Raw genomic sequence first — 15392 nt, 5'->3', positions numbered from 1 at the left:
GTTCCAGGAAAACATATCTTTTTATATCACACCATACTATTAAGCTTTTGCAACTGCTATGAGCCTAGTCAGAGCTACTTCAGTATCTTTTGATAGGATATAGGTTATAACTGGCAAACTTTAATATGCATCTTGCATTTCTGGAATCAGAACTATTGGAGAAAGTGTACTTTTAAGATGGACTTGTAAAGCATTTTCTGAACATCTCAGGACTTTATGTACCTAGTGATAAACACACAATTGTTACCGTTTAATATGTGGAAGAAGGAATTCACACATGCTAGTTCTTACCTTGTGATGGAAGGAGAAAGGGTAATCATTTATGGTATTAAATGAACATAATCTCAAATCTAAAACAGATTTTCTTTACTTCATTTGAAGAAAAGTCTTTATGGAAAACAAATGAATATTCAAGAATGTTCAACCAATAGAGACCCACAGAGCCATTTTGATGGCCCCTAATAAAAACATTAATATGGGCTTCTCTAAGGGAAGTGCATAAAAAACCTCAATTAACAGCTGTATTAATCTCAGATTCAAGTAGTTTATTCTTGTTTTTGAACAACAGTGTTCAAAATTACTGCTGCTAGTTGATTCAAGGCAAAAACAGGACTTGCTGTGCTTTATAGCAGCTTAAAAACTTGTCTTTTTGCCTAAAATAATACCGTCATTAAAGTATGGCTGTTTTCATTGAAATTAATATTAGGACAATCCATTTGCACATTTTAGCTTTGAACATGTTTCATCTAAAAGCTCCAGAGGAGTTAGCCGTGTTAGTCTGTAGCAGCGAAATCAAAAAGAGTCCAGTAGCACCTTTAAGACTAACCAATTTTATTGTAGCATAAGCTTTCGAGAATCACAGTTCTCTTCATCATCTGACGAAGAGAACTGTGATTCTCGAAAGCTTATGCTACAATAAAATTGGTTAGTCTTAAAGGTGCTACTGGACTCTTTTTGATTTCGCATCTAAAAGCTGCAACTGATTTTCTTCATATTAAAATGCAGTATAGTAGGCAATGTAACAACAGGTAGAATCCTACATACACATGTAGAAGTAAAACCCATTAATTGCAGATGGATTTACTTTTATGTACAGATGCAGTGTTTCATAATGGGATCTTGGACTACATCTCAACATGTAAGAATACAATCCTCTTACATTTAGATAATATCCTATTCTCTATATTCAACAGTACAAACATCCTAGTTTTCCATTCTGCTTTGGGATGTAGAAAAAGTGGCTCCACAATCTAATCTGTGGTAATACAGAAGTCATGTATTTGTGTCTGTACAAGTAAACTGAAGATTACAAGAACTCCATTGTTACATTAGGGCTCATATATACACGTCTTCTCCCCCCTCCCCCCACCGCCCCTAGCTACCATCACAGTCCTATAGTACTTGGCAGATGTTCTAACTAGAGATGGGCACGAATTGAATTACGACCCAAAAAAATGCATGAACCAGGCCAGTTCGTGGTTCGTGGAAACTCATTTCCACGAACTTCCATGCACTGGTCTACTGGTTCGTTTGGGTCGTAAAGGGACAGTTTAAATGGCCATTTCCCCAGAGAAATGGCCATATAAACTTTTCCTGCAGGCGAGAAGGCCGTTTTTGGCCTCCTCCGCCCCCCCTGTGGGCCCACACAGCAACAAAAGAGGCCAAAAATGGCCTTCCCGCCCCTCATGGGAGGAGGGGGAGGATGCCGTTGCCCGCAGGGGAAGGTAAGTGTGGAGCGGGGGTGGGGGTGGGGCAGGGGTTTGGGCAGTTGAAAGGACCCTGCGGCTTGCAAGTGGCAGGTCCCTTTAAACTATCAGCGGGTAGGCAGCAAGGGGGGATCCCCCCCTGCCACCTGCCAGCTGATAGTTTAAAGGAATCTGCCACTTGCAAGGCAGGAAAGGGCCCTTTAAACTGTCAAATGCTCCTTTCCCTGCTGCTACTAAGCGGCCAGGAAAGGGGCATTTAAACCCCACAAACCACAAACTGGTTTGTAAACTTGCCCCAGTTCGTGGTTCCTGGTTCATGAAAATCCACGAACTTCATGGGTCAGGTTTTTTGTGGTTCGTGCCCATCTCTAGTTCTAACCCAAGAGCTCAATCTTGTTATGAGCAACACACTCATTAACTATAGCCTAATACACAGCATGATCACAGATATTTTACTGTAAATAAAATATAAAAGCTCCAGTTTTTCATGCTGAAATTGTTGCTTAATCCTGAAGCCTGATTACAAGATTCATGTTTGATTAAAAAAAGGAGCTGTAGGTATGTAGAGACTTCATTGGGGTTCTTATGTTAACTCCTGCACTTTCTGCTTTTCTTGAGACTGTTGGTGCATAGCTGCAGCATCAATACTGTTCTTGGACTTCTGAGTTCTGTTGATTTTAAAATAAAAGTTTTATAAGTTCTTATCTTTTAAATTTGAACCACCACCCTTTCAAGAATCTCAAGGCAGTTAAGGTAGGGTTTCCCCATTTTCTTCTCACAACTACCCTGTAAGAAGGAAGGCTTTTTACATGGCTTGGTAAGTGACTTATCTTCAGCATAATTGTATGCCTTCACATTTAATCTAACAGAAAAAGTCAAAAGTTATTATGTAGATGAAAATGGTGTATACCTTTCTGATTTAAATTGCTCCATTCCCACTAAATCAGTGGCTTCTCTCCCTTTGCTTCTTACAAAATCTTCATTCAACCCGAACTGCCGCAAAGTGTCTCTATAGAGTCTCTGTGCTCCTTGACGGGCACCACGCTATGGAATCAAATATGAAACATTCAGGAGAGCCCCTTTTCAGAAATACATAACATAATTCAGTGTTCAAGAACCATTAAATACAAGCATGTACAACATCCTTCTATACTGAAAGCCACCTTTGTCTCTCTATGCTATAGTGTATATTTTGAATAGTCAATAACTAATCCAATGCTTCATTTTGTCCTCTCCCTTCCTCCTCCAAGTTTTTCCACTATTGATGCCTACTATCAAAAAGATTACTTGGGCTGCATGTGCACTGAGGTATGAAACTGTGCCCCTACTACAGAAACAGCAGCAAGCAGTATGGGAATGGTGTCTACCACCCCCAAATTGCTGCTAACACCACACATTGTTCCTCTTTTTTCCCTAAACTTGCTAAAAAATGAAGGCAAAACAGCAATTCTGTTTGGACCCTGTGGCTCGGACACAGACTATTGTGGCATAAGCTTTTTGTAAGCTAGAGCTTATTTCATCAGATACATAATCATGCCAACTCACTTGCTCTCAAAAGCTTATACCTTGGAAATCTAGTTGGACTTTAAGGTACTATTGGACCTGGATCTTGCTCTTCAACTGCAGACCAACACAGCTACCCACCCAAAACTATCATTCCAAAATAGTTACCTTTGTGACTTGTTCAAACAGATAAGGTCTGTTTTTCACTCGCATCTTCATCTCTTCTAGATCTTTTTTATATTCCTTTGTTCTCTTTTGGTCATTCTGCCTGAAAGAAAAATGTCCTTAGAATTAGAAATTCTCCTGAATTCCTTATAACCCCCATTAATTATTCAAGATGGTGTGACACTGATATCTGAGTATTGTAGGTCTATTACTGAAGCCGATGCAACAAATAAATATTAATATTCCCTAATAAGAACTAATCATGTCTCATAGGGTATGGTGTTATTAGGATTCAGGTATCCAGAATGCTATATATATTTGGTATTCCTCAGATTCGAGTAAAAAAAATACTGGATCTGGCTTTTATTTAACAATCCAAATCTATTCAAGGCCATTCTTCCATATAGGGGAACTAGGTGGCGGGCATTTTTTGTGCAAACTCTTATCAAAATCACAGAGAACCTAGTCCTTCCTGTCCACTTCAGACTCTCCATGTTTCAAGAAGACTGGATCAAGGGGTCCAATTCTATGGGCTCTCTAAACAAGCCGCCCCCTGTCACTCTCCATTGTTTCATATGGGGGGGATTCCAAAGCTTTCCAGGGAAAAGAAACCTTAACCAAACACACAGGGATAACCTCTGGCCAAAAGCCAGTCCCAATGCAAGCTGAACCAAGAAAGCCCAACAGAACCAATGCCAAACTAGAGAATCTCAGAAAAACCAATGTCAAACCAGGAATCTCAGCAAAACTGAACTGAAATAAGGGATACTGTTACAAGCCCAACAAAAGAAAAGGGAACCTTGAGACAGAGCTGCAGCAGCTGTACTTCATCATTGTCCCTCCTATTCCCTCCCACCCCTGCAAAGAAGAAAAGTTAACACAAGAACAACATAACAGCATTCCCTAGCTTCATTTTGGGTGTGACTGTGGGTTCGGCTTCTATTTGTATTAAAACCACCAGCAGTGTGGTCTTTACTTTCCCTAGTCTTCCTGTTCTATTAGAAACAGAACAACATTTTGGCATTGCTTCTCTCAATTTTCTGCATAGAATTGTGCCAGGGTCCAATGAGTGCCACCACCAGTCAAAAACCTTGATGTGAAGCAAACTCTGGCAGTAGCTGGCCCAGCAGCCCCCACCCCATCTGCCTCTTCCTGATGCTGGTTGTCCTACCCCCGCCTGGAAAGTTGATGGGTGGCCACTAGGGCACAGCCAGTGAAAGGTACACATCCTACTACTAAGAGCAAGTCCAGATGTCTGATGTGAAGTGCACACATCTACCAGCGTGGGACAACTATGCCGTCACATAGTCCTTGGCAGCCCTGTAAAGGGAGGGCACCACAGTCATGTTCACTGTGGTAAGAGCAGGGGTTGTATACCAAGAGCAGACTTCTTGGAGCAGCCTGTGGAAGCTGACATCCTCAACTATAGAAAAAGGAGTCTGCCTAGAGTGATCATCTAGAGCTGATAAGGTGAGTGATCCTCTTCCATGCCCTCTTAATCCCCCCTCTAGGTTCACTAATGCTACCCCCACCAAACATCTCTGTCAGAGATGCTTGCCATTCCTTCCCTACAGGAGATGTGGGGGGAAGAGTACCATAGATGGTTGGGGAACTACCTCCCTTCTGGCTTGCTGGTGGCCATGCAGCACCTGCCTCTCACCCCCTCCCCAAGAAGCATCACCTGGTGGTGCTTCTTCAAGTGGTTCTTGAGTCCAGTAGTCAAGAGCCAGGTCTTCCCCTTAACTGTTCCAGGCCCTACACAGCAGGCACTGTACATAGTAAGTATCCTCCATCTTCTGAAAGTGATCCCAGGAAATGGAGGCATAGGGGGCATGCATGCTGACCTGCAGCTGTGGGCACCCCTGGAGCTGTCTCCTGTGAGGTGCTTATGGCACTGTTTCTGGAGAGGGCAGAAAAAGATGGCTGAGGGCAAAGGAGTTGAGAAGGCAGAACCCTTGGGGGCACTTCCTCTATCTCTTCCTCTTCTGCCATCTCCATGCTCTCTCTGAAAGTCCTGCTGGTAACCTCAGAGGAAACTGGTGGTGATTCTCTCCTCTAGTTTTTCCAGCATCCTTTGGCTCCCTGGGATGAGCTCAAGAACCAGAAGACTTAAATCCCCCAAGTCCACCCCAAAGGACACCTCATGCTGCTCTTCTTCCTGTTGCTGAGTCACAATATCTGGAGGAGGAGAACCTCAGCAGCAGGCCCCTGCCCAGTGTCAGCTCATACCTCAGTCACCTGAGGGTTCAGTGTTCCTGCAGCAGACTCAGCAAAGAGGACTTTGCAAGGGCTCTTGTCGTTACCAGCCAAGCCAAAGGCCGGGCTGGTGGAAGGAGGCTGAAGAGCAAGCCTCTGCACAGGTCGGGGGAAAGCCGTGGCCCTCCCCCTCCCTACTATTCTGTTTTGCATTTCCTGCAGGGCCTGCTGGACACCTCTTCTGTCCCTGATAGTACATACTGATACTTTTAGAGTATGCCTAGCTGAGCTGCTCTACACTCATTAACACAGCACTAACCCACAAAATCAGGACCCCCAGAGACTCTTACTCCCATTCCTGGAAAGGCTTTATCCTTCCCAAGACCCCAGTAGCTCCCAAGGGCTCTGAAACCTGTTTGTTTGAGGCTTTTCAGCCTGGGTTCACTCTGAGGGTATGCACACATTCAGCAAGTAACTGGACACAGGCAGGTAAAATATAACTGTAGTTTATTAAAGATAGATTTCAGGAGCATATGCTGAGCAGGAATCACTCTTCAGACAGGCATTAAGGCAAGCACAAATACGCGATTCGGTTTCGTTTTCTCAGCCATGCCGGACGCTCCTCTCGGCTGGTCCGGGAGGAAACGACCGGGCACCCTGACCGGGCGGCTGATCCGTAAGGATTAGCCCCCAGGACTCCCAGGGAGGGAGCCAGGGTCCGGGACGCGGCGGGAAGAACTCCCCGAAATCAATGCGGGGGGGGGAATTGCCCGTTTGTCCCTATGGAGGCCGGCAGATGTGCGCGGCGCCTCGAGTGCCGCCGGGCAACGAGAAACGGCAAGTAAAAGAAACAGGCGGAAGCCTGTAAACAAGCGAATCCCTTCTGTTCTACAAGCGTTTGTGAAGGAGAGGTTGATCTGAAGAAGACTCGCTCTTCCCCTTCGTGGAGTTCCAGAATTTTGTTGGCGTCCCCCCCCCCCCCAAAATGGCAGCAAAGAAGCAAAGTCCCGCTCTCGGTAAGTCAATCTCGGCCACCTTGCAGAAAGGGGAGTCGCTCGAAGAGTTGGTGCGCAGGGCGGTGGTGGAAGCCATAAAACCCTTTGTTGACAAGCTGAACGAAACTGATCAAAGGGTGGGCTTAATTGAAAGCGAGGTGAAAACCATTAAGGCAGCAGCGGGGGGGGGCAGAAAAGTCTGCTCTGGAAAGTGCGTCACTTGTGAAGGCTACAAAAAAGGAGCTGAAGTTGGTGGAGAACCAACTGATCGGGCTACAGGTGGAACGAACGCAGACAATTTTGCGTCTCCAAAACGTGAAAGAGGAGGAAAATGAGGATCTGTGGGATTTGGTCTCGGAACTACTGGCGACACCCGCGAGGACGACTAAAGAAGAGGTTAAAAGCGCCATTTTGGAGGTCCGTCGGGCTTCTTCAAAATATGCAACAAAGCGACAGTTGCCTCGTGAGATCATTATTGACTTTTCAACTAAAAAGATTCGGGACACCATCCTATATAACTCATACAATGCGGATTTGGACTTTATGGGTTTGAAAGTCAAGATTTTGAAGGACGTTCCATTTCTAGTCCGGAAACGGCGTTTTAAATATAAAAAGTTTGCAGCTCTTCTGAGGGACCATGGAATAAAGTACAAATGGTTATTCCCGGAAGGAATATGGTTCAGATATAAAGATCAGGCCTATAAGATATTATCAGAAGATCAACTAAAGGATTTTGAGAATAAAAACCCAGAACTCTGCTGCACCAAGAACGAAGAAAAGGAGGAGCCGGAGGGGGGGGGGGGAGGAGGAGAGCATCGCAACAGCAGTTGCACAGAGAGAATTGCGTCCGGGACCTAGAAGGGGGAGGAAAGTTTAATCAGAATTTGAAATGTTTATTTTCTGTATGATTAACCACTCCATCATTATTCTATGGAGCTATTTTTGTATTATGACAGTATGAAGGGAAACATTGAAGTGTAGTGTTTAGTGTTTGTAGTTCATTCCCCCCCCTTTTTCTTTTTCCACCCCCCTTTGTCCTTTCCCTTTCCTTGTGATAGTCTGGTGTAGTGTTTTGTAGTTATGAAAAATAAAAAAATTTATAAAAAATAAAAAAAAAGGCAAGCACAAATACGCCATAGGTATTTCTAAATACCAACTAACTGGCTAAAAACTTCAAGCTGGCAGTCTAGCAATCTCTGAGTTGGCTTATGGCTGGCAGTTATTACCAAAGGTTTTAGCAAAAGAGTCCAATCCATGCCATGTGGTTGTTGTCATGTTGGAAAGCAAGAGGCATGGAGGCAAAGCCCCTTTCTCACATCTTGGTAGATAGATACTCACTACAGAGATTTTACAGTAAATCAAACAGCCATTTTCAGGCCTGGTTTACATCAGCCACCACCAATGCCATGAACCAATCAGGGCTTAGATAATAATAATAACATTCGATTTATATACCACCCTTCAGGACAACTTAATGCCCACTCAGAGCGGTTTACAAAGTATGCCATTATTACCCCCTCAACAAAACACCCTGTGAGGTGGGTGGGGCTGAGAGAGCTCTGAGAGAGCTGTGACTAGCCCAAGGTCACTCAGCTGGCTTCAAGTGGAAGAATGGGGAATCAAACCCAGCTCTCCAGATTAGAGTTCCGCGATCTTAACCACTACACCAAACTGGCTTAATTGGCCATGCTAGCATGAGAAATATGGGGAGTAGTGATTGGAATTGATTACAATTAAGCTCCACCAGGGTTCCCAAGGCTAGTTTTCAAGAGAATGGTGAGGACTTGCCGTGTGCCTAATTAGCAAGCCTAGAGACTTTTCTTAAAACAGGCCTGCACTTGGGCCTGCCAGACTTACACCTTGAACCAAAATGCTTTGACAGTTTGGTGGGGAGCCTTTCCTTACAGTTTCCAACCCACCATTTTTTTTTTGGTTTTCAAACTATCAACACCAAAACAAATAATAGCAGTTTTTTAAAAAAAAAAACAGTCTGACTACCTACTCTAAAAGCTGGCTAATAGTTGTGAGTCTAACCTGAGATAGAAAAATATGTTCTGTGATTAAGAAACCTTATTTAGGTTATTATTAAGTTATGTGATTATTATGTTATTGAGAATCAAGCAGCTCCTTTCCAGAAACCCAGAGACTAATAAGGGCTAGCCTATGGCTACCAACACTACTTTCCTAACCAACATGGCCTGACTTCACTGAAGCCAAGAGATCAAGAGCAAGTTGAGGTGCCTAGTTTATTTTTTTTACTGTGAGCCTATTTATGTATTTGACAACATCACTTGTACCCTTCTTAATGCCTACGCAAGCCTCTTTAGAGGGAACCACTGTTTCCTAATCTGTAAATTAATTTGTGTTTTTGAACAAGGCCTACATCTCACCTATAATAAAACCTTATTAAAATCTAGCAACAAGAACCAATTAGAACAAACCAACAAGAGCAACCCAAAAATCAATAGAGGCAACAACAACTGTAGTGCAGAACAAATGCAAATCTTAAAATATTTAACAACTCTTTAAATACAAGCAAAGAACAATTTGCTTCCCACAACAAAAATCACCAGAAAACTAGCAAAATCACCCCCTACAAGAGCAAAGGCAACTTTTAGAAGTTTTAAAAAAAGTTAAAAGGAAATAAAAAGCTTGTCCCTTTCCCTTATACTACCCCTCTCCAACCCAACACCAGGCCAACCCTCTTCCCCTCCAAAAATGGGGGGAAAGATGACTGTCAGCCAGGCAGCAGTTCCATAGGTGGCCAGACAGTAGTCCAAAGGTACAGAATTCAAAAGGAAGTAGTAATCCAAAAGGCAGACTCCCAGAGCAGCCAGGGGTTCAGAGCACTCAACGGCACACTTTCTAGGAATCTCACTGTAAAATGGAGTCTGTTCTGAGCCTGTGTTTATGTTATTGGGAAGGAAAAAGGCTCTCCCATCAAAGAATCCCTGTGATTTGCCAGACAACTGTTGCTCCTCCAACACTACATCCTACTGGCCACTCACTCCCCCTCCCTCCTGCTTCACTTGTCCCTCCTCACTGATGCCTGGGGGGAAAAGCCTGGGAAAAAACAAGATGTGAGAATCCAGCCAGCTTTAAAATGGCTGGCACATATCTGGACATATTCGATATACCCAAATATACACAGACATATTCAGGTATGCCAAATTTACCTGAATCATACCAGCATGGTATTATTCAGGTATATATGTGGTTTAGGAATACCAAATCATACGCCTTTACTCTCATTGAAAGGAAATCAAATCTGTAATATTGCCCATGGACTTTCTCACATTAGCAGAAAATGAGGTATGCATCACACTGGTGTCAAGAATGGGACTTTGTTTTCTGGGAGAGAGATTGTGAGGTGGTGTGATTGAGCCAGAATGGGCCAAAAATACTGTAGAGCTGAGGAATTAGTAATAGAACTTTCTGCAGAAAATGAAGCATCCCAACAGCAAGCCCAACTTCAAGAAGCCCAGTAGGGTATGGGGTGGGGAGACTAAAAAGATCCAGAAGGCTGCTGAGCAACTAAAATGCTTGGAGTATAGAGCATTGTAGTCAGTATTTGAGAACTAAGAGGCTTTGCCTCAGTAGGAGCCAGCTAGTAGTATTGAAACTGAAAATCGGAAGCTGTTTACTATATATACTGTATGAACTCCCTCTCCAGTTTCTGTATCAGACCATTGCAGAATCAAAGTAGAAAATGCTTCAAAAGTCATCTTTCTGACTCCTTGTACAATCTGAGAAAAAGCACTTTGTCTGCTTCTCTAAGAGTTAAATCACATGAGATGAATTACCCGAGGACACTCAAGTGAAGGGAGATGCAATGTTAGCCGAGAAGAGTAGTTTGAAAGTCACCTCTCTACAGAGCCAGCTAGAGGCTCCTCAGAGGGTTTGTTAATTTCACCTCTCTACAGAGCCTGCAAAGATCCCAGCTTCAGAGGGTTTGTTAATTTCCTCTTTGCCTCCCAGAGGGCTAACATTGTATCTCCCTTCATTTGAACGTTGTGTAATTCTTCTTGGGTGGTTTAGCTTTGAGTCAGCTTGCTATATTGCTTGATTGTCTTACTGTCTAGCCTAAATATACTTTTGCCGCAACTTGATTTCTGGCCACTGCAGTGAGGTGCAGATTCATCATGAATGATCTGAACTATTTTTCTAACCTATAGTGCAGGTGATAAGCGCAAAAGGTAAATAAGTTATAGAAGTATGACTGCTGGGTTTTGGCTCTGAGCACTTCATGCCAGATGACTCTTAGAGAAACTGTTGCTGTGGAAAGCACCTCATATTACTATATCAACCCCACTGAAGAAGTGTCAGAGAAATGCATAGGGGCAGTACATGTCAGTATAAAAACTTTGCCCACTGCACCACTTTTTTTTGTTCTTTGCCATGAGCACTGGAGCCAATCCCACTCCAAATGTTAACTGTCTAGTAATCCCAAACATACGAAAGATTATGAAAGATTTTGCTTTGATGAACTGACACATGCATCATAGAATACTGACCAGTTTTGTTTCAGCTTTTCCTTGTGTGTCTCTTCCAAGCTTTTATGGGGGTCCATAGCTTTTGCTCGACAATTCACAGACTTCTGCATAGCCTGACATTTCCTCCTCTGCTGCTCTGCCCAGCGAATGCTTTCATTTTCCCTGTACTGTTTATCTTGTTGGAGGGATCTGTAACAATGAGCATTGACAATGGAATCCTAGTTTATTTCAGAGTGAAACCATTAAGCTTCAAAACCACAATTCCAAAGAGATGCTAAATCATGTATTAAAGTTAATGCAGGTATTATTACTCACTTAACAGCAGATTCCCTTTTTCTTACTGCATCTGTGATGTGGATCGGAAGCGTGTTGGAAGAGAGGGAGGACAGACAAGTCAAAGAACGACTTCTTTGTACTGGAACCTTGGAAGATTGCTGACAATCCTGAAAACAAGAGGGTTCAGCATTGCTTTTTAACAATTTTCTTCTATCACACTTCCATTTCCGGTGCTACGCAAATAATATATATAATTATTTTTATTATTATTTCTGGCATCAGCATGTAAAAACTACTATTTTGTGATTTTCTGCATTTAGATTTTTTTTGGTCCTACATGGTCTTCTGGTTCTACACTAACACTGAAGAAGAGATTCTCTCTCAAGTACTTTATATCCAAAGTACAAACAGGCGAAAATCTGTTATGCATGATATGTTAGACAGTCTGTTCCCTTCCTATGAGGGACAGCCCAGGACATTTTAAATGTGATCTACTTGCTTTAATAATTAAATCTAATCTGGGGGATATGTCCTTTGTTCCCTTACTTAGAAGCTTTTTTCCCTAATAGAAAATACACATTGCAGTATCACTAGTGTGGGATTATGTTGGCATGGCATTTCCACTTTCATTTGTAACAAACAATTGTGTTCCTAGTAAGGCTTAACCCTGCAAATCCCAATTCTGCATAAACGGATGGTAAAACATGCTTTAGTTTTACACACTGAATAGTGATACTTGGATTTAAGTATGAGCCAGCCGAAAGTTAAGTTTAAAAAAAATAATTTTACCATCATCTTCTGATTAGGCACTTGATGTTTACAACGGAGATTAGATGTTCTTAATCTGAATGGTTTGTTATGAGTTGCTTCTTTGATTTCTCTTTTATTTATTGCTTCTCTCTGGAACGCCCAGTAAAGTTTTTCAAAATCAGGCACTGATGAGTTAATTCTTGGTTTAAAACTGAAGTTGTCCTGCAGAAAACTGAGCTTTTGCTCTCTGTTTCTGGAGGCAATTTGTGATTCTTTCCCCTTTTGTCTATTGCCAAGCTCAATGGGAGCCCAAGAGTTTTCCAGCAAATCCTTGGCTCTCATCTGAATACGGATTTTTCTGAATAATTCAGCTTCTGAGAATTGAAACAAAAGAAATGAAAATCTAGAGGTTTTTAAAGTTACAGAATTCAAAGGTTTTTGAAGTTACAGAACAGAAATCTCCTTTGCCAAAGGCACAGCTACTACAAAGTATATAGACCTTGTAGCACAGTTTAATAATCTCACCCTTACATGCAGTAATTGTAAGTATCCTGGAATAATCTGGGAAAGTGGATAATGGAGGTTGGCATTCTTAAAGGGAATGATTATAAGTTCTTAGACCTCACCTTTTGCCCCAGAAAGCAGCAAAGCGAGGTGTATGCTGAGGCCCTGGACCACACTTCAACACAGCCTTTTTAAATTAAAAAATACTACTTGACAGTGTGTAATTAAAAGGCAACACTGGTATGCAGAACAAAGTTCCCTTTTAATTATGCCATTGAGAACTGGAAGGTTATGCTCCAGTTATGCTCTTGAAAATGAAGATGGCACATACCCTAGTTATTTGCACAAACCATCTGGCAGAAGACTCTTGGGTGAGCTCTGTTTGTATGTCCTTTACCATCCATTTTTTGTTGATTAAAGGACTCCACTGATTATTTCTTGCCTCAAACCTCCCAACCCTGAATCTTACTGGTGCAAAGCCAATGCACTGAAGAATCTATCCCAATTTGCACAATGCAACTGCTGATCAGCTCATCTGCTCCTGAACAAAAGTTCTGCTTTTGCCAATTCCTCCAACTGGTCCTACTTGTTTTTATTAGAAAAATAGTTGCAGTTTGCCAAAATAAAAGTCTCTCTTTCTATTTCTCCCCAATAAAATGTTCTAGTTAATATACACATTTTTGTAGTGATGTTTCTCCTGCCACATATTGGGGGACACACAGACCCACTATAATGGATTAGTACTTTTCTTAATGATAAAGATAAGATTTTTACCTTTGAGTTTATCCCCAAGCATTGGTTCATGAATGGCTTGGGGGATCTTCTTTCTGATTTTTGGTACTGATTTCTCAGTGGGAGCCAATATTTCCAGAACCTTCTGTCTGATGGCCTCCTTTCTCTTTTCTTCTTTTTCTTGAAAGCTGAAAGGTTTTTGTGTGGAACGGAGAAGCTCCCTTCTCTTTTGTGTCTCCACTTGTCTGCGAATTTCATTTTTTTCCATTAGTTCCTGGTAGAGTGGAAGATAGATGTGGGCAGGCACAGGTTGTGCCCTGAACTGTTTTTGGCATTCAGCTTCTTCTAGGCTTTGCTTTTTATATGTGGCTTTTTCAAGCACTGCATGTGATTTTAACAACTGGGACTTCCGATGAGCTTCCCGAAGTGTCATTTTGAAGGGCTGGGGAATGGTAATAGAGGAGATCCATGCAGCAGAGGCACTCTTTGGTCTTGAAAAAGACTGAGGAAATGTCTTATAGTTTTGCTTATTGGTTGGGCTATCCACACTGAGATAAGTCAACGAGTTGTACCGTCTGAGGTTGCCAGATCTGAGAACAGGAAAAAATATCAAAGGCACAGGAATAAGGGGAAAGGTTATATCTGAATGTTTTATTTTAAATAAATGAAAGACATTTAGATACTTGTAAAACAAGAACAGCATTCAAATATATTACATTATTATAATTCTGTAAACATTTTAGAGAGATAGTCATGTTAGTTTATTGTAGCAAAATAAAACAGAATTCCAGTGGCACCTTGAAAACATACAATATTTATTCTAGCATGAGCTTTCGTGAGTCAGAGCTCATTTCTGGTAATCTTCCCTAAAAATGTGGAATCAATTCCACTTCGTAGCATCTGAAGTGAGCTCTGACTCACAAAAGCTCATGATGGAATAAATGTTGTTTGTCTTTAAAGTACCACTAGACTTCTGTAAAAATATCATGTTATAAGTGTAAGTGTGAAATGAACTGCAGTTTCATTGTCATCATATCTGTACAGTACAACCAGTGAACCCCACAGAATAATAAGAGTCTGTGTCTTACGTCAAAGCTTCATGGTACTTCCTTGGCACTGTCAATCTTCCATTATCCTGGAAAAAGTCTTCCAATTCCTTGTTCTCTGTGGGTAGTTTGTGGCTGTTCTCCAGCTTTACTTGGTACATCAGACCTAGTTCTAACAAACATTGCTTATTTTTTCTTTTGAGAGCCTGCAGTGAATCATAAAATTCTGAACTTGAAGTAGTTATTATTACGTCTTCATCAGGCTGAAGAAAATCCAGCAGCTCACTTCTTCTGGACAGAGCAACAGTGCTATCCCGTGATGTTTCTTCTGATTCTGACTTAACTGGAAACGCCTAAAGAAATTAAAATATAAAACAAAGGCTTCAGACACAGAACAAACATTTTGAATCCGCCATCTCGAACACATACACACACATACACACACACAGAGATCAGCTCCCATTTTCCAGTTCAGAGAGAAGTGAATTGACCCAGCTTCAAGACTGCAAGGCTATACACACGCTTACTTGGGAATGCGAGATTTACTTCCAAGTAAATAAACACAGAAAGAGCAAGAATTCCCTTTGGGGCTGAGATGCAATCACACGAATGGAACGCGTTCTTCATTTCATAAACAGTTATGGTTGCAGGGTGGAGTGTGGCAGACGCGGGGTCTCCCGCCTGCCATCCATGGGTCCCCTCGAACGTTGCCACCACTCTTCCATCCCCTGACCCCGATTCCCTGACAGGGTGTGGCCAAAGAACTAAACGGCGTTATCCTCTTGTTGCCATGACAGCAGGCCGTTACGGCCGTCCGTCTCTCTCTCTCTCTCGCACGCGCGCATACCCGTCGAGTCTCCTCCCGCTCCGAATGCTTAGCTCCTGCAGCGCCCGCAGCTCCCCGGGATTCCACGACTGTCATCTTGGTGTAGCGCCTGGTAGCAGCAACAGCTCCCCACACGCCCTTAGCGTTCTGTCGCTAGGCAACCGCCTTTTCTGTTCGCCCTTGCACAGTAACCAATGATT

General features: G+C 42.4%; 1 protein-coding gene across 1 annotated transcript; it reads right to left on the bottom strand.

Annotated features, from left to right (window-relative positions):
• Positions 1 to 1779: 1779 nt before the first annotated feature.
• On the bottom strand, positions 1780 to 15288 carry FAM161B (FAM161 centrosomal protein B). The gene is made up of 9 exons (XM_054969912.1): positions 15214 to 15288; positions 14409 to 14719; positions 13363 to 13910; positions 12124 to 12458; positions 11374 to 11501; positions 11080 to 11247; positions 3378 to 3477; positions 2617 to 2750; positions 1780 to 2374 (listed from the first exon to the last, which is right to left on the bottom strand). Exons 1-9 carry the CDS (start codon positions 15286 to 15288, stop codon positions 2290 to 2292), a joined length of 1884 nt encoding a protein of 627 aa, XP_054825887.1. The 3' UTR covers positions 1780 to 2289.
• Positions 15289 to 15392: the final 104 nt, after the last annotated feature.

This window comes from Eublepharis macularius, chromosome 2 (assembly GCF_028583425.1).
Source record: "Eublepharis macularius isolate TG4126 chromosome 2, MPM_Emac_v1.0, whole genome shotgun sequence".
Lineage (NCBI taxonomy): Eukaryota > Metazoa > Chordata > Lepidosauria > Squamata > Eublepharidae > Eublepharis > Eublepharis macularius.
Note: the sequence above shows the minus strand (reverse complement) of the source record. Positions and strands in the feature narration are given on the sequence as shown.